The sequence below is a fragment of the Bos indicus genome, chromosome 9, assembly GCF_029378745.1.
Source record: "Bos indicus isolate NIAB-ARS_2022 breed Sahiwal x Tharparkar chromosome 9, NIAB-ARS_B.indTharparkar_mat_pri_1.0, whole genome shotgun sequence".
NCBI classification, from domain to species: Eukaryota; Metazoa; Chordata; class Mammalia; order Artiodactyla; family Bovidae; genus Bos; species Bos indicus.
In genome coordinates, this window is record NC_091768.1 from 65,390,486 (window position 1) to 65,416,798 (window position 26,313).

Sequence of the window (26,313 nt, forward strand, 5' to 3'; positions counted from 1 at the left end):
AACTCCAAGGCTTGAGTGAGTGTTACCAAGTCCATAAATCCTAATGCAGCCTTATTTTATCCTCCTTATCAGTTCAAAATTCCAAAGACCCTCTCCTTCATGTGTTCCCCTGGTTCCTTTCTACTATGTATAATGTGGGATCCGCACTTTCTGAAAACCATTTTCTCCAAGAGCAAGGATTATATTTCCACGCTCAGATTCTGAGGCTTGATCTGAGTCACTGGCACAGAGATGGTGAATGGTGGCAGGGCTGGATCCTGAAGAGGACAAGTGTCATGTTCTGAGTTGCCTTTCTCACACGAGGGCCCTAACTCAAGATAGCCAATGAGACTGCACCTTCATTCTCTGTTGTACTTATGCTGAAGAAAATGATGATCTCCTCAAATGCCCATAGAGGTCCTTGCCATTTATGATGTGCTTTGAATTGATTTTGGCTGACCTGAAGCAGTTATTTTCTTTATTTCAAAGAATTCAAAGAAATCAATAAAAATCCAGCCATCCTTATAATTCCCACTGCCACCATACCATTCAGGTATAACAGTAAGTATATGAGTCAACTCTCATTTTCCACCTGTACCTCTGCCCAACCAACCTCATATGAGAAACGCAGATCTGTGTTTCAGTGGTTGTCACCAACCCATTTCCCATTAGCAGTGGAATCTTCATTGCCATCTGACTGCTGAGTTACCCAGCTCCTAAATACCATCCTAGTGATCCCCTTTCCAGGGTTAATCGTGATCTATTCATCTTTCCTTGGAGAAGACAATGGCACCCTGCTCCAGTACTCTTGCCTGGAAAATCCCATGGACGGAGGAGCCTGGTAGGCTGCAGTTCATGGGGTCGCTAAGAGTCAGACACGATTGAGCAACTTCACTTTGACTTTTCACTTTCATGCATTGGAGGAGGAAATGGCAACCCACTTCAGTGCTCTTGCCTGGAGAATCCCAGGGATGGGGGAGCCTGGTGGGCTGCCATCTATGGGGTCGCACAGAGTCGGACATGACTGAAGCAACTTAGCAGCAGCAGCATCCATCTTTCCTAATGTTTGCCGAAAGCAGAACATGAGACACAGCTTTGCACGAGAGTCATCTATTAATATTCAGAAATGGGTAACAGTAGCCATGAACAAAGAGCGACACAGGATGGAACGCCAATACAAGAATGTGCTAACAAGTTCATCTCTGTGGTGAACAACTGGCTCTGGATCACAGAGGACACTCTGGTTAGTCTTATGAAATGAGTATCAGTTCTTTCCAGGGTCAATAAGGAAAATCATTTGTTCATCAGCTGCAACCCCCATGGATCAAGCTTGGTTCTACAGAGGTTAATTTCTGCATACTTCCAAGCTTCAAGTAGTGAGTGCTGAGTGGGCTCCCTCAAGAGTCAGAGGAGCCCCATGGATCAGAAAGCCAGAGGCCCACACTGCAGGCTCCAGGCAGGCACACAGATGAGTTACACCTGTGTGTAGCTAGTGACAGCCTGACTGGAAGTGGTCCCAGCAGCTGCAGCTAGAGTAAAAAAATGAGGCCAAGAAGATCTGAGGCTAATAGGTATCTGTGAAAGACTGTGAAGGAGGCCTAATTTGCAAAATGCTTCCTAATAAGGATGGGTGAGAAAGGTTCCTAGAAGAAATGAAGGCTAAATTGAAACTTAAACCCCTAAAGGATGAGTAGAGGGCAGCAAGAATTGATAAAGAGGAAACAGGTCATTTTCAAAGAGAAAGTAGCTTTCTCCATTTCCCAAGGGTTGAGGGAGCTTCTAATGTCTTCTAACCACACCCTACTTCTCCTACAATAGCTGTGCTTGTACAGGACTGCAACTGTCCAGTCACTTGTCTATCTGTTCCACTAGATCAAAGACTCCACCAGGGCAGGGATTATGACTGTCTTCACCCACTCAGCAACTGTTAGAAGCAAAATTATAGACTTAATTGAATTGTCTTTTAGACTGTAAAGAGGTAAAGTAACCCATGTGCAGCTCCTAGCAACTTCAGTTCAGTTCAGTCGCTCAGTCGTGTCCGACTCCTTGTGACCCCATGAATCGCAGCATGCCAGGCCTCCCTGTCCATCACCAACTCCCGGAGTTCACTCAGACTCACGTCCATCGAGTCAGTGATGCCATCCAGCCATCTCATCCTCTGTCGTCCCCTTCTCCTCCTGCCCCCAATCCCTCCCAGCATCAGAGTCTTTTCCAACGAGTCAACTCTTCGCATGAGGTGGCCAAAGTACTGGAGTTTCAGCTTTAGCAACTTAAGTGCTCAATAAAACAACAGCTTCTTAAAATCTCTATCATAATATTATTCAAATCTTTATCATAGGGCACAGTTCCTGGCATGCACACCTTTGTATTACAATAAACAACTGCCGAAAGAAAAGTTCAGGCAGGACACGATGAGGTCTTATGTTGCCAGCATCAATGCTTTCGATTGATGCTGATTTTTCTTTTTATGTCCTAAAAACTGTCCTCTGAAACTCCAACGTGCTTTGTTTTTATTTTTTTTAGAGGAAGAAACAGGAAAAAAAAAAAAAAGTAAAATTCAAGAAAATAATTGTAAGATGCCGCAATAGAACAGGGGCAAAGGAATAGTGGGAAACCACAGAGATACTCTGATATACTAATAGGTAGAGCTTGGGATGTGTCTGTGTATTTTCAATTTCTTGTCCACTAGATGGTGGAACAGAGTCCCTGTCCTGAAAACAGAGCTCTTTCCTGAAAACAGTTTCATTCATAACACGCACGCAGGGCGTTGCACATGAAGGAAATTACTCAATATTTTTCAAGGTTGCCTCTTGGAAAGCAGAAGGCTGAAATAACTCGGGAAGAGAAGGTTTGGAAGAGATGAGAAGCGGTGAGAAAAGCTGAAATTCTAGGACCAGGGGAGCTAAACTACATTTCCCAGGAAGCCACGGGCGTATCCACCACACGCCTCACTCCTGTTTCCCGCCGCCACACGCCTCACTCCTGTTTCCCGCGCTCACGACCCTGTCGTACATCCACCACCCCAAGGAGCACAGGGAGGGCCGCAGAGTCTCCAATGGTGCAGCAGCAGCGGCTCCCACCCGCAAGACCGTCCTGCTAAGCCACGACCACTATAACCTGCGCTCGCGGAGGCGAGAAGATGCAAACTACAGTCCCTCCGCGCCCGCAAGCCACGTGACCAGCTTGCATCATGTGACTCCGGAGGCTGGCGGCGACGTTCGTTACCCTAGCAACTGGCTGCCCCCCACCCCCTCACTCCACCCCCATCCCTTGGACCTTCCGGGAGAGCGCGGAATTCGGAAGCAAAGGTAGGTGAGGCGTGGATACCTGTTTCCCGCTTGGTTCAGCAGCGTCCAGACTGTGCTCAGACTGCTTCTTGGGGCCTTGAGTTTCGGGTCACTTCCCACTTCCGCCCCGATTCCACTGCGAGCGCCTTTGTCTTCTCGCGGGCGCCAGACGCGCGTTTCCTGGGGCCGGTGCTCGCCGGGCGGGATCCGCCTTTAAACTAGAATTTGGGGCCAAGATGTTAACCGCCGCCACCCTGAACTGAACCGAAATGGAGAAGAGAGGGGAGGAGGTGTTACTGTGCAGGTTGGCCAAAGTGTTGTCCAAGTCTCCACACCTCCCGCGTCTACGAAAGGAAGCTGGGCTCGGAGCTGCTTCAAGGAGTTACAGTCCATAAGTTGGCGCAGACCCTCAGTTGGATTCCTGAGGGGAGACTGGAGAGAGTTTAGCGTTGCGCGTCACCATTGCATAGTTTTGTTGACCTTCCCTCCCTCCAAGAAGAAAGCAGTGGCAAGCCACTCCAGTACTCTTGCCTAGAAAATCCCATGGATGGAGGAGCCTGGTAGGCTGCAGTCCATGGGGTCGCTACAAGTCGGACGCGACTGAGCAACTTCACTTTCACTTTTCACTTTGACACAATGGAGAAGGCAATGGCAACCCACTCCAGTGTTCTTGCCTGGAGAATCCCAGGGACGGCAGAGTCTGTGGGGTCGCACAGAGTCGGACACGACTGAAGCAACTTAGCCTCCCTCCAAAAGATGCTTAATTTGTTCTAATTTGTATACTCCACTTTGTTTTAGGTAGATTATGAGTCTTAATAACTCAATCCAGAAATCTGTATCTGGAAGCGTCTCCACTATCAGGAACAGTGTATTTTGCAAAACTTTTAAATATCGGTTGATAATTAGCTGAATGATAAAACTGCACGAACTCTGCCTTTTCCTTTGCAGAAGGGAAACAGCCTTTTGAATATGCTAGTTTTTAAAAGTTTACTTGAGAAGACCTGGTTTAAGAGATGTTAATACACACACACACACAGATATGCATAGATTTAGGAAATATTGTGAAGACCACTTTCTAATAATTGGATATTAAGAATGAAAATGCAATTCTGAACTCAAGTATAATGCACACTGTAAAAGCTGTTGTTAAATCAATTTTATTAATGAATTAGGAATCTCTCATTCAGTTTACTGGTCAGCGATTGAATGTATATGCTAAATCATAAGAGAAATGCCTGCCTTGGAGTGGGACCACTGGATCATTTGGTAGTTGTAGGGAAAGAGCAAACTAGCCGAAATGGCGGTGATCAGGCTCTCACCCCAGGGCCTCTCTCTCTCACCCCACATTTGGTAAATACATGGTTATGTAAGAGCTGAGATCACTTATAGCAGTGGGCATGCATGTAACCTATAGAAGCCCCACCTGAAAAGCCCTTGCTTGCCTCTGCATTATGGCTGGGTTATGGCTGTGTCTCCTGGGTCAACCAGGGCAGAATACACTGCGTCTGCTGTGCCAGTCAGGAGAGACTAAATATGTCTGCAGTTCCTAGGGTTCCTTGACTTTTCTTCCGGCTTACAGCTGGGGACTTGCCTACCCTGGGTGCGAACAGAACAGTGAGATGTAGCAAGACAGTAGTTATATTTTTGTTTTTTTGTGAGGTACCTGCATACTGTTCTCTGTAGTGGCCACACCAATTTACATTACCATCAATAGTGTAGGAGGGTTCCTTTTTCTCCACCCTGTCTAGCATTTAGTGTTTGTAGACTTTTTGATAATGGCCTTCATGACTAGTGTGAGGTGATAGTTCATTATAGTTTTGATTTGCATTTCTCTAATAATTAGCAATATTGAGTGTCTTTTCATGGGCTTTTTGGCCATTTGTATGTCTTTGGAGAGATGCCTATTTAGGTCTTCTGCCCATCTTTTTTTTTTTTTTTTTTATGTTGAACTGTAACTGAACACCTGAAATTAACATAACATTGTAAATTAACTACATTTAAATATAAATTTTTAAAAATGTCTTAAGTTCAAGTCTGCCTGTTTTTTTTGATGTGATGTAGATTTCCTTAAAGGATGTTTATTATCTCTTGCCATTTAGTGTTTCCGATGTTGTAAACATTTCAGAATTTTTACTTTGGAAAGTGAAAAGTATTGATAATGGCCCACTATTCCAAAGAAGAGCTGGATGAAGAGTTTGAACAGTTCATGAAAGAAGTAAGTTTATATTTTTAGAAGCTATATTGTAAATTGTCTCACCAGAAACTCATTTCTTCAATTCTCCATTTCACCTGTAAGATACAGCCAGTCAGTCATCAGGCTCTGTCACCTGTCTCCAGAGTATATCTATCATCCCTCTAGTTCTCTCCCTTTTCACTGCAGCCATCCTAATCCAGGGCACCATTATCTCATTAGGCTACTGCAACAGCTTCTACTTCCTGTCCCAGTGGTCCTTCACCACATTGCAGCCAGCATGGTCTGTGACATAAGTCAGACTCTGTTCTTCCAATGTAAAACACTCTATTCCTTCCCATCACGTAGAGAATAAAATCCAGACTGCTTCTTGGGGCTGGCAAAGCCCTAGTGTCTTTGGGTATGTCCACCTCACTGACTTTATACCATTCCTTCCCATTTTCCAGTCATGCCTTTTTTCTCCTCCAGATATGCCAGCTCAATTCACGTTAGGAGCTTTGTACTACTAGCTGTTCCGTCTGCCGGTACTAGGAGCTTCCCTGGTGACTCAGACGATAAAGAATTTGCCTGCCGTGCAGGAGACGTGGGTTCAGTCCTTGGGTGAAGAAGATCCCCTAGAGAAGGGAAGGGCAACCCACTCCAGTATTCTTGCCTGGAGAATCCCATGGACAGAGTATCCTGGCGTGCTGTATAGTCCGTGGGGTCACAAGGAGTCAGACATGACTGACTGTTCACTTTCCATGTCAGTAATGCTGTCTGTTCCTCCGTTCTTTACCTGGGTGGTGAAGATCTCTTCTTAAAAATCCTACCTGAGAGAGGTTTTTTCCCTATTGACCCAGTAAAAGAAAAAGTAGCCATCAGGTTCCTTCTTAGTATACCATGTACTTAATTGTCCATGTTGCACTTAAAACCATTCATTATTTTACTTCTTTAGCTCTGTTTTCTGTCTCCCGTAAGAATGAATGGTCTATGACATAATGGCTGTGTTTTTTTAATTGAAGTTTAGTTGATGTACAACATTATGTTAGTTCAGATAGTGATTCTGTTTTCATAAATTGTATTCCATTTAGAAGTACAAAATACTGGCTACATTCCCTGCTGTATGATATATCCTTGTAGTTTATTTGTTTTAAACACAGTAGTTTGTACCTTTTAATCCCTACCCGTGCCGCTATTTTGCCCCTCCTCCTTTCTCTCTTCCCACTGGTAACACTAGTTTGTTCTCTATATCTGAGCGTCTGTTTTCTGCTTTGTTACATTCATTCATTTTACTTTTTTTAGATTCTACATGGAAGTGATAACATATAGTACTTGTTAACCCTGACTTATTCCACCAAATATAATACCCTCCAGGTCCACCCATATTGTTTCAAATGATGAAATTTTATTCTTTTTATGGTTGAGTAATATTCCACCTTCAGTCCAACTCAGTCGTGTCCGACTCTTTGCAACCCCATCAACCGCAGCACACCAGGCCTCCCTGTCCATCACCAACTCCTAGAGTCCACCCAAACACATGTCTATTGAATTGGTGATGCCATCCAACCATCTCATCTTCTGTCATCCCCCTTTCCTCCTGCCCTCAATCTTTCCCAGCATCAGGGTCTTTTCAAATGAGTCAGCTCCTCCCATCGGGTGGACAAGTATTGGAGCTTCAGTTTTAGCATTAGTCTTTCCAGTGAACACCCAGGACTGATCTCCTTTAGGATGGACATATATACATATATACCACACCTTCTTTATCCGTTCGTCTGTTGATGAATACTTAGGTTGCTTCCATATCTTTGGTAGTGTAAATAATGCTGCTGTGAAAAATTGGGATACGTTTATCTTTCGGATGAGTGTTTTTGTTGCAGGAGTATATTCAGGAGGGGAATCATTATATCGTATGATACTTCTGTTTTTAGTCTTTTGAGGAACCTCCATACTGTTTCCATGGTGACTGCACCAATGCACATTCCCACTAACAGTGTACATGGATTCTCCTTGCTCTACATCCTCACCAGCATTTGCTATTTGTAGCTATTCTGATAGGCTTCACAGGTGGCTCAGTGGTAAAGAATTCACCTGCCAATGCAGGAGACCTGGATTTGATTCCTGAGTCAGGAAGATCCCCTGAAGGAGGAAATGGCAACCCACTCCAGTATTCTTGCCTGGAGAATCCCTTGCACAGAGGAGCCTGACAGGCTACAAGGGTTGCAGAGTCAGACACAACTGAGCATGCACAGAGCCATTCTGACAGGTGTGAGGTGATATCTCTTTGGAGTTTTGGTTTCATTTCCCTGATTAGTAACATTGAGCATCTTTTCATGTGCCTGTTAGCCATGTGTATATCTTGTGCCCATTTTTTAATCAGATCGGGGTTGGGGGGGCGAGGTTGCTCTATTTTTGATATTGAGTTACATGAGCTATTGATGTATTTTGAATATTTACCCCTTATTGAACATATGATATGTGATTTTTTTTTTCCCATTCTGTAGGTTCTTTTCATTTTGTCAATAGTTTCCTTTACTGTGCAAAAGCTTTCAAGTTTGATTAGGTCCCATTTGTTTATTTTTGCTTCTGTTTCCTTTGCCTTAGGAGATAGACCCAAAAAAATAACTGCTATGATTTATAACAAAGTGTTCTGTTTATGTTTTTTTCTAGGAGCTTTATGGTTTCAGGTTTTACGCTAGGTCTTTAATCTATTTTGAGTTTTTTTGTATATGATGTGAGAACTGTTGTTTTACATGGAGCTATTCAGTTTTTCCAGCACCACTTACTTCAGTAAGAGACTTTTTTCCATTGTATATTCTTGTTTCCTTTGTTGTAGATTTATTGACCATAAATGCATAGGTTTATTTCTGGGCTCTCTATTCTGTTCTATTGTTGGATGTGTCATTTTTGTGCCAGTAACACAGTGTTGTGATTATTGGAGCTTTCTAGTATAGTCTGAGGTCAGAGAGCTTAATACCTCCAGCTTCATTCTTTTTTCTCAAGATTGCTTTGGCTATTCAAGGCCTTTAATTGTTCCATATAAATTTTAGGATTATTCTGCTGCTGCTGCTGCTGCTGCTAAGTCACTTCAGTCGTGTCTGACTCTGTGCAACCCCATAAATGGCAGCCCACTAGGCTCCCCTGTCTCTGGGATTCTCCAGGCAAGAACACTGGAATGGGTTGCCATTTCCTTCTCCAATGCATGAAAGTGAAAAGTGAAAGTGAAGTCGCTAGTTCATGTGTCATGCATGTTTTGATAGGTATACATTAAGTCTGTAGCTTGCTTTGGGTGGTATGTACATTTAATAATAAACTTCCAGTCCATGAACATGAGATATCTTGCTATTTCATCATATCACAGTCAGTTTCCTTTATCAGTATTTTATAGTTTTCACACTGTATAGCTTTCATGGGCTTCCCAGGTGGCTTAGTAGTAAAGAACCCACCTCTAATGTAGGAGACAGGGGTTTGATCCCTGGGTCAGGAAGATGCCCTGGAGAAGAAAACGGCAACCTACTCCAGTATTCTCACCTGGGAAATCCCGTGGACAGAGGAGCCTGGCAGGTTACAGTCCATGGAATGGAGTCAGACACGACTTAGCAACTAAACAACAACCACGTCTTTCACCTTCTTGGTTAAGTTTATTCCTATGTATTTTTTTCTTTTTGATGTGATTTTTAACACACATAGAGACTACTTTTGTCCATTTATATCTGTTAACATTTGCTTTATATATTTGTTGTAGTTTAGTCGCTATGTCATGTCTGACTCTTTTGCAACCCCACGGACTGTAATGCGCCAGGCTCCTCTGTCTATAGGATTTCCCAGGCAAGAATACTGGAGTGGGTTACCATTTCCTTCTCCAGGGGATCTTCCTGACCCAGGGATCAAAGCCAAGTCTCTTGCATTGCAGGTGGTTCTTTACTACTGAGCCACTATATTCAGTTCAGTTCAGTTCAGTCGCTCAGTCGTGTCCGACTCTTTGCGACCCCATGAATCGCAGCACGCCAGGCCTCCCTGTCCATCACCAACTCCCGGAGTTCACTCAGACTCATATCCATCGAGTCAGTGACACCATCCAGCCATCTCATCCTCTGTCGTCCCCTTCTCCTCCTGCCCCCAATCCCTCTCAGCATCAGAGTCTTTTCCAGTGAGTCAACTCTTCACATGAGGTGGCCAAAGTACTGGAGTTTCAGCTTTAGCATCATTCCTTCCAAAGAAATCCCAGGGCTGATCTCCTTCAGAATGGACTGCTTGGATCTCCTTGCAGTCCAAGGGACTCTCAAGAGTCTTCTCCAACACCACAGTTCAAAAGCATCAGTGCATATATTTTAATGAACGTTGTATCCTCTTCTTGTGTTGATCCCTTTATCATTATATAATGCCCTGGGTCTTTGTTTTGGACTTTGTTATAAAGTCTATTTTTTCTGATTTGAGTATTGCTACCCTTGCTTTCTCGTTGTTTCCATTTGTGTGAAATAACTTCTTGCAACCTCTCACTTTGTTTTTGTGTGTCTTTATCTCTGAAGTGAGTCTCTTGTAAGCAACCTATAGATGGCCTTTTTTGGTTGATGTTGTTCAATCAGCTAACCTATGTCTTTTGGAGCATTTAGTCCATTGACATTTCAAGCAATAGGTTTGTTCCTACTGCCATTGTATTGCTTATTTTTGGGTTTTGTACTACTATTCTGTTCTTTTCTCCTTTTTGTTTCTTCCCTGTGGTTTGATGATTTTCTTTAGTGATATGCTTGTATTCCTTTCTCGGTAGTGTTTGTGTATCCATTGTAAGGTCAAACACATTCTAAAAGATCTGTATTTTTTTTTTCCTCCCCTCTCCAGTATTTTGTGTTTTGTGTCATATTTTACATCTTCATTTTCATCCCTTGCCTGTTTGTTGTAGTTATAGTTGATGATACAATTTTTCTTTTCAATCTTTGTGATAATTTATTTAAGTGGTTTGTTCACAGCCTTTACTATATATGTGTCTTAATTAGATTTTTCCTTTCCTATACGTGCTTGCTTCTTATAGCATTTTCTTTTCCACTGAGAGAAGACTCTTCAGTGTTTCTTTTAGGATCAGTTTAGTATTGATGAACTCTTCTAGTCTTTGCTTGTCTGAGAAGTTCTTCATCTGTCCTTCAGTTCCAAATGATAATCCTGCTGGGTAGAGTATCCTAGGTTTTAGTTTTTTCCTTTTTAGCATTCGAAATATGTCATGTCTTTCTCTTCTGGCCTCCAGAGTTTCTGCAGAAAAATCAACTGATAGCTTGGTGTGGGGAGGAGGGGCAGTTTGCTTGTATGTGACCCTTTGTTTTTCTGTTGTTGCCTTTTAGAATAATCTCTTCCACTTCTAACGTTTTAATAACTCTTCAGTTATTATATGTCTTGGTGCGGGTCTATCTGTATTCATTTTGTTCAGGACTCTCCATGCCTCCTGTACCTGGATATCTGTTTACTTCTTCAGGTTCTTCTAGAGGCTTCCCTGGTGGCTCAGACAGTAAAGCATCTGCTTGCAATGTGGGAGACCTGGCTTTGATCCCTGAGTTGGGAAGATCCCCTGGAGAAGAAAATGGCAACCCATTCCAGTATTCTTGCCTGAAAAATCGCATGGATGGAGGAGCCTGGTAGACTACAGTCCATGGGGTCACAAAGAGTCAGACACGACTGAGCGACTTCTCTCTCTCTCTCAGGTTCAGGAAGTTTTCAGCCATAATTTCATCAAATAGATTTTCAACTCCTTTCTCTCTGACTTCTCCACCTGGGACTCCTCTAATATGAATATTGGTATACTTGATGTCTCAGAGGTCCCTTAAATTGTTTTCATTTTTTAGATTTGTTTTTCTTTTTCCTGTTTGATTATTCTGTCCTCTAAATTCTGCTGTTAATTCATTCTAGTGTGTTTTTCATTATAGTTGTAGTCTTCAGATCTGATTGGTTCTTTTATATTTTCTAGTTTCTTGTCAAAATTCTCACTGTGTTCATCTATTCTTTTTTCTAATTTAATCTTATTACTAATGCTTTGAACTCTTATCTGGTAAATTGTTTATCTCTGTTTTAGTTTTTGTTCTTTTGTTTGAAGCAAATTCCTCTCTCTTCTCATTTTGTTTAACTTTCTCCATCTCTATGAAATTAGGTGAAACAGTTACCTATCCCCATCTTGAAGGGGTGTCCCTTTGTGGGAGCGTCCCTATACAGTCTGTGTGCCCTGTGGCTTTGATGGGAGAGCTGGATCTGACGTAAACAGGAGTCATGTCTTTCTCCAGGGTGTGCTGATAGCTATCGTTTTGGTAGGCAATGGGACTAGAGATGAAGGTGCTCAAGCCAGAGCCAGGTGTCAGCCAGGGCTGCTTCTCTGCTCAGTGACAAACACCACCCTATGAGGGTGGGAGCAGGTCCCAAGTTGCTGGAGCAGAAGCCCTGCGGGCTGGGTCCCAGCTGGTTCTATGCCCTGTGTGTACACTTCCCTCTCCTGGCATTGTCATCTTTCCCTAGAGAGGAGCAGAGCTGGAGCAAGCGGGGCTGGAGTAGGGGTTTGGCTTGTTCAGGGTAGTTACAGGACGGCAGCCAGAGTTCCATGCAGTTTCGTCTGCTTCCTCCACCTTGTTTTGGGAGTAAGGCAGTGTGTGCACACTCCTCACAAGCAGAGTTTGGGTTTCTTACAGCCCTGTTGTCACTGGCTTTCTAACCAGCTAAGGGGACTCATGTCCCCAGTGTCAGACCCCAGGGCTGGTACCCCAAATATGTAATTCTAGACACTTACTCCCCAGGGTGGGTCTCTGAGCCTTTTAATCCCCTTCCTTTTCTGTATCCCTTCCCTGGAGAACAGGCCCTGACCTGATCTCTTTTCTTCTCTTCCTACCCACGTTCATGTGGATCTTTATTATAGCTTGTACCACTCAACATTTTCAAGGTTCATCCATGTTGTCATATCTATTAGTACCTCATTCCTCTTCTGTAGCTGAATAATATTGCGTTGTATGGATTTGCCACATTTTGTTTACTGACATCAATTGATGGACATTTGCGTTTTTTATACTTTTCTGCAATTATCAATAATGCTGCTCTGATACTTGTATGTAATTTTTGTGGGGATATGTTTTCATTTCTCTTATGTATATACCAGAGGATGGGAAATGCTGGGTCATGTGGGTTAACCTCAACATTTAACCTTTTGAGGAACTGCCAGACCGTTTTCTAGGTGGCTGCACCATTTTACTCTCTCATCAGAAGTACATTAGTAGTTTTAGGCTTCCAGTTTCTCCATATCCTTAGCAGCACTGTTGTTAACTGGGGAACCAGCTTTTGTGTTTTGTTTTTTATGATCGTAGCCAGAAAGCAATGTGGAGGATTGTCGAAAGTGAGAATACCTTCTGTGCATTAGACAGTGCCTGCCCGCGCATTCTCCATTTCTTTTATGATCTTTGCCACAACCCTGCAAGGTCGCTGTTACCTTGCCTGTTTTCCAGATGTATAAACAAAACTAACTTGTTTTGAAGTTAAAATTTGAACTCAGATCTCTCTGGCTCCAAGAACCTGTAGTCCTTCTTTCATGCCCTTACATAGCCCTGAGTTTAGGAGGATAAGACTGAATCTGAGGCAGGTTATCAGAGTTGGGTAAGCAGGGAGAGACAGAAAGGAGAGAGAAATGGGACATTTCAGGGTGACAGTGAAGTTTAAGGCTGAGTGGAAAGTGATCCAGTGAAAATTCAGATGGAGTAAAGAGTATTCTTTCTTTCCTTCTCCCCCTCTTCCTCCCTGGTGGTCAGGAAAGACAGTGAGTTCTTTTTGAACATTTTTAAATGGCGTTCTTACAAGTCATTGAAGTAGAGTTGTTTGCTTGGCGGGTGGAAATGTGTGTGTAATCATCTAAAAAATTTAAAAAGTCATTTCATTGCCCTAGTTGGGGGACCATACAGGTGTCTTTGAAAGTAGACAGGTTTCAGTCAGGGAAACCCAGTTTTGAACCCCAACTCTGTTATCACTTACTGACAGTAGCAACCTGGGAAAGTTGCTTAACTTCTCTGAGTTTACTTCCCCATCAGTAAATCTCTGCTGGATTGTTTGAAGAGTGAGATAACCTGGGTATAGATCCTGACATAGAGCAGGCATGTCATTAATAAATGTTAGTTTCTTCTCCAGAAGAAGTATGTTAAAGTGAGGGTAAAAAGGACTAAGAGCAGAGTTCTGGATAAATTTCGTTAACAAAAGAGCAGAAGAGCCAAGAGCTAGTAGAGTTGGTTAGGAAAGGTCACAGAGATGAGGTGTATCCTGGAGGAGGTGGTACTGTGACCTTGAAGAGAGTTTCAGGAAGTGAGAGTTGGTCACTGTGTCAAATCCTGTGGTCTATCAGGGAGACCGCTGACAGTGGTTCTTTATTTGTGGATTTTGGAGGCGTTTGGTGACTGAGGAAAGTTACTTTGGATGGGTGCCAGATTTTCAGGAGTTCAGCAATGACCTTGAGAAGTTAGAATGTATACAAAATAAAAGTGATGGGTAGAGTGAAAGGGAGGTGTAGGACTAAGGACCTCTGCCTCTCTCTCATTTGTTTTTGTTTGCTTTTTAATTTGTTGTTTAGTCTGACTCTTGTGATCCCATGTACTGTAGCCTGCCAGGCTCCCCTGTCCAAGGAATTTTCCAGGCTTGAATACTGAAGTGGGTTGCCATTTCCTTCTTCAGAGGATCTTCCCAACCCAGGGATCAAACCCACATCTCTTCCATTGGCAGGGGCATTCTTTACCGCTGAACCACCTCGGAAGCCCTTTTCTAATTAGAGGAGACTTGAATGTTCATTCTTTTATCCTACGATTATGGCAGGTGCTGTGCTTGGCCCTGGGGATGCAGCAATGAGCAGGTTTAATAACCTGAGGGAAGGAGGGGTGGGAGACTGAAGAGGGAGTGAGATAGAGATGCAGTAGGATTACCTGGTAAGAACCTGGCGAGGAGGGAAGTGGGCCCCTCTGCAGGTTCTTCTTGGAGTGGGGAGAAGAATTTCTCTTCTGAGAGAGGAAATCAGTGTCTTAACAGGTGAGTCGAGTGGTAGAGTGAAGGGAGTTGAGAAGAAGGGTGGTTTTGACTGTAGGGTCTTTATTTTCTCAGTCAAAGAGAGATACTGGCTTAGAGTAAGGGAGGTAGATTGGATTTAGAGTAGGAATTTATGATTGTAGTAAGATTTGGACCTAAAGGGTAGAAAAGGAGAAATAAAACTTTTTCATTAAAGTTTATTAATCATTGTAACAAGCACTAATTGTCAAGATCTAAGAGAAACATTTTCAGTGATAATCTGGGATTCTTGAATATAAAATTCAGTAGCCTATATCTGATTTAGCTTTCAGATGATTCTTTTGAAAATTCAAATAAAACACCTAGACAACCTAAAGAAGTGAAGAAGAAAGATACAGTGCCATGGTGGATAACTGAAGATGAATTTGAAAGTGGTGGTAAATACTGCTAATTTTAAATTATTTGACCACAAGGGGGCAGACAAGACTTTTGATTCTGGATTTTCTTACTGTGCTGTTTAGGTTGGCCAAAACGTTCCTTTGGTTTTTTAAGTAAAACTAAAAGACAGATTGTTCATTTTCATCAAGAACTTTATTGAGCAACATATTCACCATTTTGTTCCACTACCTTCTTCCATTTTTCATAAAACTTTGTAATTCCGTCTTGCCCAAGCTATCTTTTCGAGCAAAGAATTGTTCCAGGTGCCTTTTACAGTCTTCCAGGGAATTGAAATTTTTTCCATTAAGAGAATTTTGTAAAGACCAAAGTAAACGGGCATCTAAAAGTACAGTGTCTGGTAAATACAGTGGATGAATCAAAACTTCCCAGCTAAGCTGTAGCAATTTTTGCCTGGTCATTGAAGAAACTTGTGTTGTCTTGATGGAAGATCATATAGTTTATATTGACTAATTCTGGACACTTTTCGTCAAGTGCTACCTTTAGTTGGTCTAACTGGGATCAGTACTTGTTGGAATTAATTGTTTGTTTTTCCAGAAGGAGCTCATAATAGAAGGCTTCCTTCCATCCCTACCATATATACATCCCCTTCTTTGGATGAAGACCAGTCTTGTGTGGCTGGTGGTGGTTCATTTCATTTGCCCCACAATCTCTTTGGTTCCACATTATTGTACAGTATCTGCTTTTCATCACCCATCACAATTTATTTTTAAAAGCACCATTTTTATTATGTTTCAGTAGAGAATTGCATGTGGAAATACAGTCAGGAATTTTTTTTTGCTTATGTGGCACCCAAAGTGATTAATGTAACCAAACTTGTGCAAAGGATTTTCAGCACTTGACTGGGATATTTTAAGTATGTCAGCTGTTTCACGCATGGTATAACGTATATTATTCTCAATTAATTTCTCGATTTGATCACTATCAACTTCAACTGGGCTCCCTGACCATGTAGCATCATCCAGCGAGAAAACTCCAGCACAAAATTTCACAAACCACTTTTGAAAAGTTTGATCACTCACGACACCTTCCCCATTCACTGCACAAATCTTTTTTTATGTTTCAGTAGCATTTTTACCTTTCTTGAAATAAAAAAGTATGATACACCAAATATGTTGCTTTTTCTTCCATCTTCAGTATTAAAATGGATATGCAACAATTCACCAGTTTTGGTAAGGTTTTTTTTTAATGCACCCTGATATGCCAGCTGTCACAATATAATCTAACAAAACTTTTTCTAATGAAGTTAAAGACAGCTAAGCTCTACTAGAGCCATTTTTGGGAAAAAATCAAATGAACCTTTTGGCCAACTCAATATAAATATGTAAGGAAAATAATAGTGAATTTTAAGTTTGCATTGATTTTCATATTAAATAACTTTATATTTGTTATATAATTGAGACTGTATTTCTGCATTATCAGATTATTTTACATTCAAATAATTTATAATTAGTTTTAGATAGTGAACAATACAGGTATATTTATATGTTATGTTTAATGGTAAATTGATTTAAGGTGATTTAATAAGATACTCTGACAGTGTATTAATGTCATTGCATTTGGAGGATTTTAATAGATCTGTTGATTTTGGTATCACTGTCTGTTAATAACAGTAAAAAAAACAAATACCATCGTCTTAATGGTAAAGAACTCATTATTGATCCTGTCTAGCACATGCTTATACCTCTCCCAGAACTTTTCCTAGTCACATTTTACAATGGAAAAATTGCTCCCTTGCCTGTTTCCTGCATTATAGCTAGTATATGTGATACTGCCGAATTCATAAGGATCCCCAGGGTACCTCTGTTAAGTAACTGTGATAACAGAATCTGTGGATCTTTAAGCACTATTTTATGAACTGATAGGATTTCTATAGTTCTTTTTCCTTGTACTCCTGACCCTCAACAGTAAATAATAAATATTTAATAAGTAAATCTTATAATTTAATAGTCATTTCTCTGTTCTTTTTAACACTTTAAGGAATTGTCTTATTGAAAAATTCAGTGTATTTTTCAGTAGATTTTCATAAATCTATATCATGCACAATGCTAAAGCTTGTATATGAAGAATTTTTTGTTTTAGAATCTTTCCCCGTCTTGGTGCTTGAAAAGGATATTATATGATTAAGTACTATTGACGTAGTTGACAAAATTTGAGACTTAATTAACTTTAAAATCTTTCTCCTAGAAAGTAGTGAATTAGAGCTGGGGTATGCAAACTTATGCAAATTCACTCTAAAGAGAAAGAATGAGTCCTAGACCAACACTTAATGTAACCTAATTAAAGAGACTGAATTTTTAAAAAAAGAATGTATCAATCAGTGGATTTGATTAGTAAGGGATGCAAAGGATACTTAGGAAGGAAACTTTGACAATGTCTATTTAAACACAGAGGGGAGAAGGTTTCTCTACCCAAGGGCAAAACCTGGTCCCTCGTTCATTCACAAGCATTTACTGAGCTCATATTACCTTCTGAGTGTTTGGCACTAGTATACAAAAACAAAATATGATTCCTGCCAGCAAGAATGTAGATGCTTCTAAGGGAGAACTGAACCACCCCTCTTGAGAGGAATGCATTTCTTAAAGAGACACTATTAAACATCAACATTGAGCCAATTCTACCTTATAATTTTGCTTTCTCTTTCAATTGCCATTAAGACAAAATGTTCTACAGAGAAGGTGAAACTATATAATTCTATCTACTGGTTATACTCTTCATTGTAAATAACTGAATCAGATCTTGGTTTTGGTTGTATTAGTCTCTTGTGAGGTGGGTTAGTGTGGGTCACATCCCTGAGTCCAGCTTCAGAGCCCGGCTGAGACCCCTGGACAGATGGCTCAACAGCACTCCAACCTTGGCATGCATATTTTTGTCTGAAATCTCCTGATTTCCTCTGTGTTGAAGTTATTATGAGACCCATTAAAACAATTATTCACACAGAGCCACAAAATAATTTGATTCTGAACCCTTTCCAGTAGGACACTAAGTAGGAAATTGAAATCAGAATTTGTAACTTATTTTGATAAGGCTTTTTTCTAAGCAAAAGTGGTATTTTTCTAATCTCAATCTTTATGCCATACATTATAGTTATTTTTTCCATGTATGAGTATTTTACAACAATTATATACTGCTAGGATAAAGAAAATTTGGTATTGTATAACTTTCCCAGTGTTTTCTAGTGCTTTTAGAATGAAGAGCAAAACCCTTTCCCCAGCCTATGAAGATGAGCATGGTCTGACCATTGACTCCTGCCTTAGGGTTACTTCCCCCAGATTACCCTCACTGAGCTTTTTGCATCCTTGCATGTGGCCTGCCCTCCTGTTTTTGACCCTTGGACCTCCTTGTTCCCCAGCCTGGAGTTGTCTCCCTTCTTTCCTTCACGTAAGGCAGGAGATAACTTTCAAGTGGCATGGTTTATGTATTAAGTACTTGTGCTTGAGAATAATTAATTTTTAAAGTCTTGATGCAAATTTTTAAAATATTCCATTGGGTAAGATTCACACAATCAAATAGAACTGTAATTTTTCTTTTGTGAATTTTTGTCTGATTAATTTTTATTTCATATAGCAGATTTAGCTGCTGTCTCCTAGTATAACTCATATAATAGCATAACAAGTCTAAGCTAGTATAGCAGTATTAGTATGTTGGCATAGTGGTCAAAACAATGCTCTTAATGTAAATATCCAACTATATTAAACCCCATCCCAGGACCATTTGGGACAAATGTAAGCTATTTGAAAACAAAGAAGACTTCTCAGCCTGTTATGGAAACAGAAGAGGAGTCTGCTGAAAGGATTCAGTTTCTTAAGAGCAGTGGAACCTCTATCTTGAGTATTGACAGCTTAGAAGCCAATGGTAAGAATTGTGGGGGATATAAGTTGACAGGTTAATTATGATGCTTATAATCAGAATTTTTAGAAAAATTAACTCTTAGCTCTCTTGGAGCCTCCTTCACAAGTGTGTAGACAGATCTAATATCTTCCCAGAAGGTTTAGAATTACACCTCTGGAGAATCCATATAACCTTATGTATTATGAACACAAATCTATGTTTGGTGGTAAAAGACTAGGTAAAATATGTTATAGATTTTTTTTTAAATTTTGCTATATAATTTCAATAAATGTAGCATTAAAATTAATTTCTTTAAAATTCTATATGTTAATGAAATATATTTGTGCTTTCTATTTAGAGATAGTTTCTGAGCTCAATCATAGTGTTCTCGGATTGGGACTGGACACATTAGAAGAGCAAGAGGAAAAAGAACAATTTTTTGCCAGACTTGAGAAAGGCTTAACATCGTCCATTGATTATTCAAGGTTAAATAAGGAATTGGATTCTAATGACTCCATACATTTTAAAGCTTTACATAGGTAATGTAAATACAATATAAACAAATCATTAAATAATTTTTGTGTCTTTCTATATTTTTATAAAGCTAGTATATGCATGTAATTAAAGGGGTACACATAACAGGCAAAATTTAAATCTTATTTTTAATTCTATTTTCTGTTCATTATTTTGATCAGGGTATTGTGTTTATGAGTGGGTAGAATATGATTGGTATATGTATTGATTGGAATATGTTTGTATTTGAGCCTCTAGATATCTAAAATTTCATGCATGATATACTTTTGAGGTGAACAGCATATTGCTGAATAGACCTAACCAGGAAGGAAATTTATTAAGTCATCTTCTACAGATAAAGTGAGTCCAGGTAGCTATTAGAAACTCAGGGGAGGGGCTTCCTTGGTGGTCCAGTAGTTAAGACTCTATGCTTCCAACTGCAGGGGACACAGGTTTGATCCCTGTTTGGGAAGCTAAGATCCTGCATGCTGTGTGGTACGGCCAAAATTTTTAAACAGGAACCAGGGAACAAAGATCTGGTTTGTGTCCTACCTTTGTGTATGGTTCACCCTAAAGATTATCAGGAAGCCTCGTTTATCCTGGAAATTCTACTAGTTTACTGAGCTGGTGCCTTGTGCATGCCATAGACCTTTGGCATTCTTGAGATTTGTGAGACCTGATATCTTTAATATCCTCAGTTTTAAGTTTTCCATCTAATTTTGAAAATTATAAATGGAAGTCAGGTTACAAGTTTAAGATTTTAAGAACACCAAACTACAATTAAATTGAGGGTTAGGAAACTCATACCCTCTGGTCATTAGAGTGCCTGGTCTCCTCAGGATGCTTAGTTTCTTACAGACAGTGGATAAAGCAGTGACTGTCATGAACTACGTAGAGTCTGAGATGTTTACCCTACTTGCAAACTAAACTGTGGTTTTATGGATGCTGACAATTGACAAGGATTCTTGGGTCAGAAACAAAATGACTTTCTCTTGACAAAAGCAGGACCCAAGTGCCATGTTGAATTGCCTCAGTTTCCCTTGTCCCACAAGGCTCATGGGGTCCATGATGGCTGTCCACCCATGTAGTGGGTTGCTTTACGGGAGAGGGTCCTGAGTTTGAGGACTCTATTGCTTTTTTAATAAGTAGAAACAAGCCTGCTTTGATGGCAGAAATACTGCCTGACTTTCAGAGTTGATCACTGCAACTCTTGAGAAGTGACCTAGGAAGGAGGGGCTGTGCCTTATGTTCTTGGCTTACCCAGCAAGAACATGCAGGGACCCTGATGGTCCATGGTGATTGCCTGTCTTAACATTGACAACACAGAGTAAGCATACACAGGTTTGCTGGCCACAAGTTTTTGTCCCTTTGGAATATTTCTTAACTGTTTCCTTGTTCTTAACAATGTTCCTAGAGATCTCTTCAAGAGAGACTAGAGGTCTCTTCAAGAAAATTAGAGATACCAAGGGAATATTTCATGCAAAGATGGGCTCAATAAAGGACAGAAATGGTATGGATCTAACAGAAGCAGAAGATATTAAGAAGATGTGGCAAAAATACACAGAAGAACTGTACAAAAAAATCTTCACGACCCAGATAATCACGATGGTGTGATCTCTCACCTAGAGCCAGAATCCTGGAATGCAGTCAAGTGGGCCTTAGGAAGCATCACTACAAACAAAGCTAGTGAAAGTGATGGAATTCTAGTTGAGCTATTTCAAATCCCAAAAGATGATGCTGTGAAAGTGCTGCACTCAATATGCCAGCAAATTTGGAAAATATAGCAGTGGCCACAGGACTGGAAAAGATAAGTTTTCATTCAAGTCCCAAAGAAAGGCAATGCAAAAGAATACTCAAACTACCACACAGTTGCACTCATCTCACACACTAGCAAAGTAATGCTCAAAATTCTCCAAGCCAGACTTCAGCAATACATGAACCATGAACTTCCAGGTATTCAAGCTGGATTTAGAAGAGGCAGAGGAACCAGAGATCAAATTGCCAACATCCGCTGGATCACGGAAAAAGCAAGAGTTCCAGAACAGCATCTACTTCTGCTTTATTGACTATGGAAATTCTGAAAGAGATGGGCATACCAGACCACCTGATCTGCCTCTTGTGAAATCTGTATGCAGGTCAAGAAGCAACAGTTAGAACTGGACATGGAGCAACAGACTGGTTCCAAATTGGGAAAGGAGTACATCAAGGCTGTATATTGTCACCCTGCTTATTTAACTTATATGTAGATTACATCATGAGAAACGCTGGGCTGGATGAAGCACAAGCTGGAATCAAGATTGCAGGGAGAAATATCAATAACCTCAGATATGCAGATGACACCACTGTTATGGCAGAAAGTGAAAAAACTAAAGAGCCTCTTGATGAAAGTGAAAGAAGAGAGTGAAAAGGTTGGCTTAAAGCTCAACATTCAGAAAACTAAGATCATGGCATCCGGTCCCATCACTTCATGGGAAATAGATGGGGAAACAGTGGCAGCCTTTATTTTTGGGGACTCTAAAATGACACAGATGGTGACTGCAGCCATGAAATTAAAAGACGCTTGCTCCTTGGAAGAAAAGTTATGACAAACCTAGATAGCATATTAAAAACCAGAGACATCACTTTGCCAACAAAGGTCTGTCTAGTCAAGGCTATGGTTTTTTTCAGTAGTCATGTATGGATGTGAGAGTTGGACTATAAAGAAAGCTGAGTGCTGAAGAATTGATGCTTTTGAAATGAAGTGTTGGAGAAGATCCAACCAGTCCATCCTAAAGGAAATCAGTCCTGAACATTCACTGGAAGGACTGATATTGAAGCTGAAACTCCAGTACTTTGGCCACATGATGCGAAGAGCTGACTCATTTGAAAAGACCCTGATGCTAGGAAAGATTGAAGGCAGGAGGAGAAGGGGACGACAGAGGATGAGATGGCATCACCAGCTCAATGGACATGAGTATGAGTAAGCTCTAGGAGTTGGTGATGGATAGGGAGGCCTGGCATGCTGCAGTCCATGGGGTCACATAGAGTCGGACACGACTGAGCGACTGAACTGAACTGAATAATGTTCGTAATTATGATACTTCTACTCGAGAACAGCCTAGTCAGAATACAGTGTAGTATTGTATATATGGGGTTTGCTGCTACTGTTATTAGAGTCTGCAGTTTCTTGTGCCTCCTAATGATCTCACTAAAGACTTGGTTAGTGGACTGAAAAAGGTAGAACTGATTCTTTGGTTTGAAAAAAACACAGTATGTGAACTAATACATCCAGTATAGTTAAAACACCTTGCTGAGTGTTTATTGGTTTAAGGCTGTTACTCAGCTTCCATGTTAGGATGAAATTGCTTATTAGCATGGAAATGCTGACTCTGGGAGTTTTTTTTCTGGCTTCCACATACACTTGACTGGTTCTTGCAGCTTGTGGGCTATTCCTAATCTGTAGTGTAGAAAGTCTGTCTGGGCCCTGAGAAATACAAGGCACACATTTATGTATAAAATTGTATATATTTGTGTATAAAGTGAAGAAATTTGGCATTTTCTGCCCCCCCCCCCCTTATATTTCTTCAGTGGCTACAGTTAGTTTCAGGCTTGTAAGAGCCTTCATTTTTAAAACATTGCCTTCATAGTTTCCAGATTTTTAGCTTTTGCTAGAACAAGAGTACTTAAGAAGAAATACATAATGTTAAGAGATTTAAAAAAAAATATTCACAAAAGATTGCGTGGAAATATATTATTAATGTGTGATATTAAATATTTTCTAGTAATCAAGCTAATATGGATCTAACTGAAGATAAACATGAGCATGAATCAAAACATGAAGAACTGACAGGTAATTTCATTGGTTTTAAAATTTACACTATTTGAAAAGATAATATAGCTTTTAATAAAGACATTGATAAGAGAGGGCTTCCCTTGTGGCTCAGCTGGTAAGAAATCCGCCTGCAATGCAGGACGCCTGGGTTTGATCCCTGGCTTGGGAAGATCCCCTGAGAGGGAAATGGCAACCTACTCTGGTATTCTTGCCTGGAGAATTCCATGGAAGAGGAGCCTTGTGGGCTACAATCCATGGGGTCGCAGAGTCAGAGACAACTGAGCGACTTTCATTTTCACTTGATAATACAATTTTATTTTTAATTATTTTTCTCTTAACTTGGAAAGAGCTTGAACAGGTAGAGTGAGTTTCCTGTGTCACAAACAGAGCTACTAAGAAATGGTTATAAGAGAAGGACTGTTCTGTTTGTTGGGAGTGGGTAGTGGACCTATTGGGAAGACAGAAAAAGGAATTTTTGTCCTAGGACCTGGGAAATGTGTACAGCCAGGACGAATACCTCCAAAGCATGGTTAGGGAGATACATTTTTTTCTGTCTTTTGACTTTAAATGTGTCTGTGTTTTAATATTTTAAATGGTTTTCTTTTGGTAGTGTATAGCTGAGTTTTGGTTTTATATCCAGTCAGACAATCTCAGACTTTTAGTTGAAATGTTTCTACCCTTTGCAGAAAGATATTCATTGGTATGGTTATTTACTGTTTTGCCATTTGTTTCTTTCCATCTTTTTGTTGTTATTGCTTTTGTGGTACATTTTATTGGGTTGAGTATTCATAGCATTCCATCTTAACCCTTCTTATGGCTTGTTAGTTGTACTTCTCAGCTGTATTTTTTTAATAGTTACCTTACGATTCACACTGTGCCTGTGCATCTTTACTTCACTAGAGCTTACTTTAACATAACATTATGCCACTTTATATGAATTTTAACAGTAGTAAACTTCCCCCAGCCTTTTTGCCATTTTTGGCATATATTTTTCTTCTACATCTCTTAAAAACCCCACAGTAGAGCAGTATTAGTTGTTGAGGCAGTCTGAGCGCAGGTTGGAAAAGAATTTCCAGACATAGAGCATTTCAGAAGGGAGTGAATTTATTAAGAAAAAAGAGCAGAAATGAAGTGGGTACAGCAAGCACAGTGGGCCAACAGACGGAGGAGTCAACAGTTTTTGTGGGTTAATAGCCAATTTTTAAAGCCTTAAGGCAGAATTCTTGCTGGATAGTTGGCATTAGGTGATGGATTGGGGCGCTGTAGGCTGCTTACTGGAATGGGCATCTTTGTGTAATTGGGAGTCAGGAAGCTTGATAGTGATTATCAGAGTGCTTTTGGCAAGGTTACAAAGGGGTTCAGTCAGCTTTGAAGGTGTCCTTCTGTGGTGCAAGGTTTTGCACCTGTGGCCTTCAGGAAGGACTCAACATTATTATTGCTTTTAACAGACTATTATAAATCTTATACATAATATAAAAGTCTATATTTATACTTATTCACATAGTTACCATTCCCAGTGAATTTTTTTCCTTTTTATTTTGAAATGAATCTTTAAAATTTATTTTTAAATTAAGTTACAATTAACATATATAACTTATTAGATCAGGTGTACATCATGATTCAATATCTGTATACATTGTGAAATGTTCACCATAATAAGCCTAGTTAGCATCTGTCACCTTCAATTCAGTTCAGTCGCACAGTCGTGACTGACTCTTTGCAAGCCCATGGACTACAGTACGTCAGGCTTCCCTGTCCATCACCAACTCCTGGAGCTTACTCAAACTCATGTCCATTTAGTCAGTGATGCCATCCAACCATCTCATCCTCTGTTGTCCCCTTCTCCCACCTTCAACCTTTCCCAGTATCAGGATCTTTTCCAGTGAGTCAGTTCTTCACATCAGGTGGCCAAAGTATTGGAGTTTCAGCTTCAACATCAGTCCTTCCAGTGAATGTTCAGGACTGATTTCCTTTAGGATGGACTGCTTGGATCTCCTTGCAGCCCAAGGGACTCTCAAAGTCTTCTCAAACACCACAGTTCAAAAGCATCAATTCTTTGGTGCTCAGCTTTCTTTATAGTCCAGATCTCACATCCTTACATGACTATTGGAAAAACCAAAGCTTTGACTAGACAGTCCTTTGTTGGCAAAGTAATGTCTTTGCTTTTTAATGTGCTGTCTAGGTTGGTCACAACTTTCCTTCCAAGGAATAAGCGTCTTTTAATTTCATGGCTGCAGTCACCATCTGCAGTGATTTTGGAACTCCAAAAAATAAAGTCTGTCACTTTTTCCAGTTGTTTCCCCATCTGTTTGCCATGAAGTGATGGGCCCAGATACCATGATCTTAGTTTTCTGAATGTTGGGTTTTAAGCCAACTTTTTCACTCTCCTCTTTCACTTTCATCAAGGGGCTCTTTAGTTCTTCACCTTCTGCCATAAGGGTGGTGTCATCTACATATCTGAGGTTATTGATAGTTCTCCTGGCAATCTTGATTCCAGCTTGTGCTTCATCCAGCCCAGCATTTCTCATGATGTACTCTGCATAGATGTTAAATAAGCAGGGTGACAATATACAGCCTTGATGTACTCCTTTCCCAATTTGGAACCAGTCTGTTGTTCCGTATCCAGTTCTAGCTGTTGCTTCTTGACCTGCATACAGATTTCTCAAGAGGCAGGTCAGGTGGTCTGGTATTCCTATCTCTTTGAGAATTTTCCACAGTTTGTTGTGATCTACACAGTCAAAGGCTTTGGCATAGTGAATAAAACAGAAGTAGATGTTTTTCTGGAACTCTTGCTTTTTTGATGATCCAGTGGATGTTGGCAATTTGATCTCTGATTCCTCTGCCTTTTCTAAATCCAGCTTGAACATCTGGAAGTTCATGGTTCATGTATTGCTGAAGTCTGGCTTGCAGAATTTTGAGCATTACTTTGCTAGTGTGTGAGATGAGTGCAATTGTGCAGTAGTTTGACCATTCTTTGGCATTGCGTTTTTTGGGGATTGGAATGAAAACAGATTTTTTCCAGTCCTATGGCCACTGCTGAGTTTTCCAAATTTGCTGGCATATTGAGTGCAGCACTTTCACAGCATCATCTTTTAGGATTTGAAATAGCTCAACTGGAATTCCATCCTCTCTACTAGCGTTGTTCATGGTGAGGCTTCCTAGGCCTACTTGACTTCGCATTCCAGGGTGTCTGACTCTAGGTGAGTGATCACACCATCGTGGTTATCTGGGTCATGAAGATCTTTTTTGTGTAGTTCTTTTGTGTATTC

The 26,313-nt window shown here is 40.6% G+C and overlaps 1 protein-coding gene and 1 long non-coding RNA gene across 3 annotated transcripts in view; one reads left to right on the forward strand and one right to left on the reverse strand.

Annotated features, from left to right (window-relative positions):
- Positions 1-3,850, reverse strand: part of LOC109563931 (uncharacterized) — a 33,452-nt gene extending 29,602 nt beyond the window's left edge. Inside the window, exon 1 of the long non-coding RNA XR_002181428.2 lies at positions 3,307-3,850. This is a non-coding gene — a long non-coding RNA (uncharacterized lncRNA). The remainder of the gene's footprint in view (positions 1-3,306) is intronic.
- The window catches only part of CEP162 (centrosomal protein 162), a 93,777-nt gene continuing 70,460 nt past the window's right edge, over positions 2,997-26,313 (forward strand). The window contains exons 1-6 of one of the 2 annotated variants that reach the window (XM_019967403.2): positions 2,997-3,287; positions 5,366-5,481; positions 14,759-14,870; positions 18,598-18,744; positions 19,079-19,259; positions 22,995-23,062. In XM_019967403.2, the coding sequence (XP_019822962.1) occupies positions 5,425-5,481; positions 14,759-14,870; positions 18,598-18,744; positions 19,079-19,259; positions 22,995-23,062 (565 nt within the window). In that variant the 5' untranslated portion in view covers positions 2,997-3,287; positions 5,366-5,424. The remainder of the gene's footprint in view (positions 3,288-5,365; positions 5,482-14,758; positions 14,871-18,597; positions 18,745-19,078; positions 19,260-22,994; positions 23,063-26,313) is intronic. The other variant, XM_070796129.1, reaches the window with a different exon arrangement.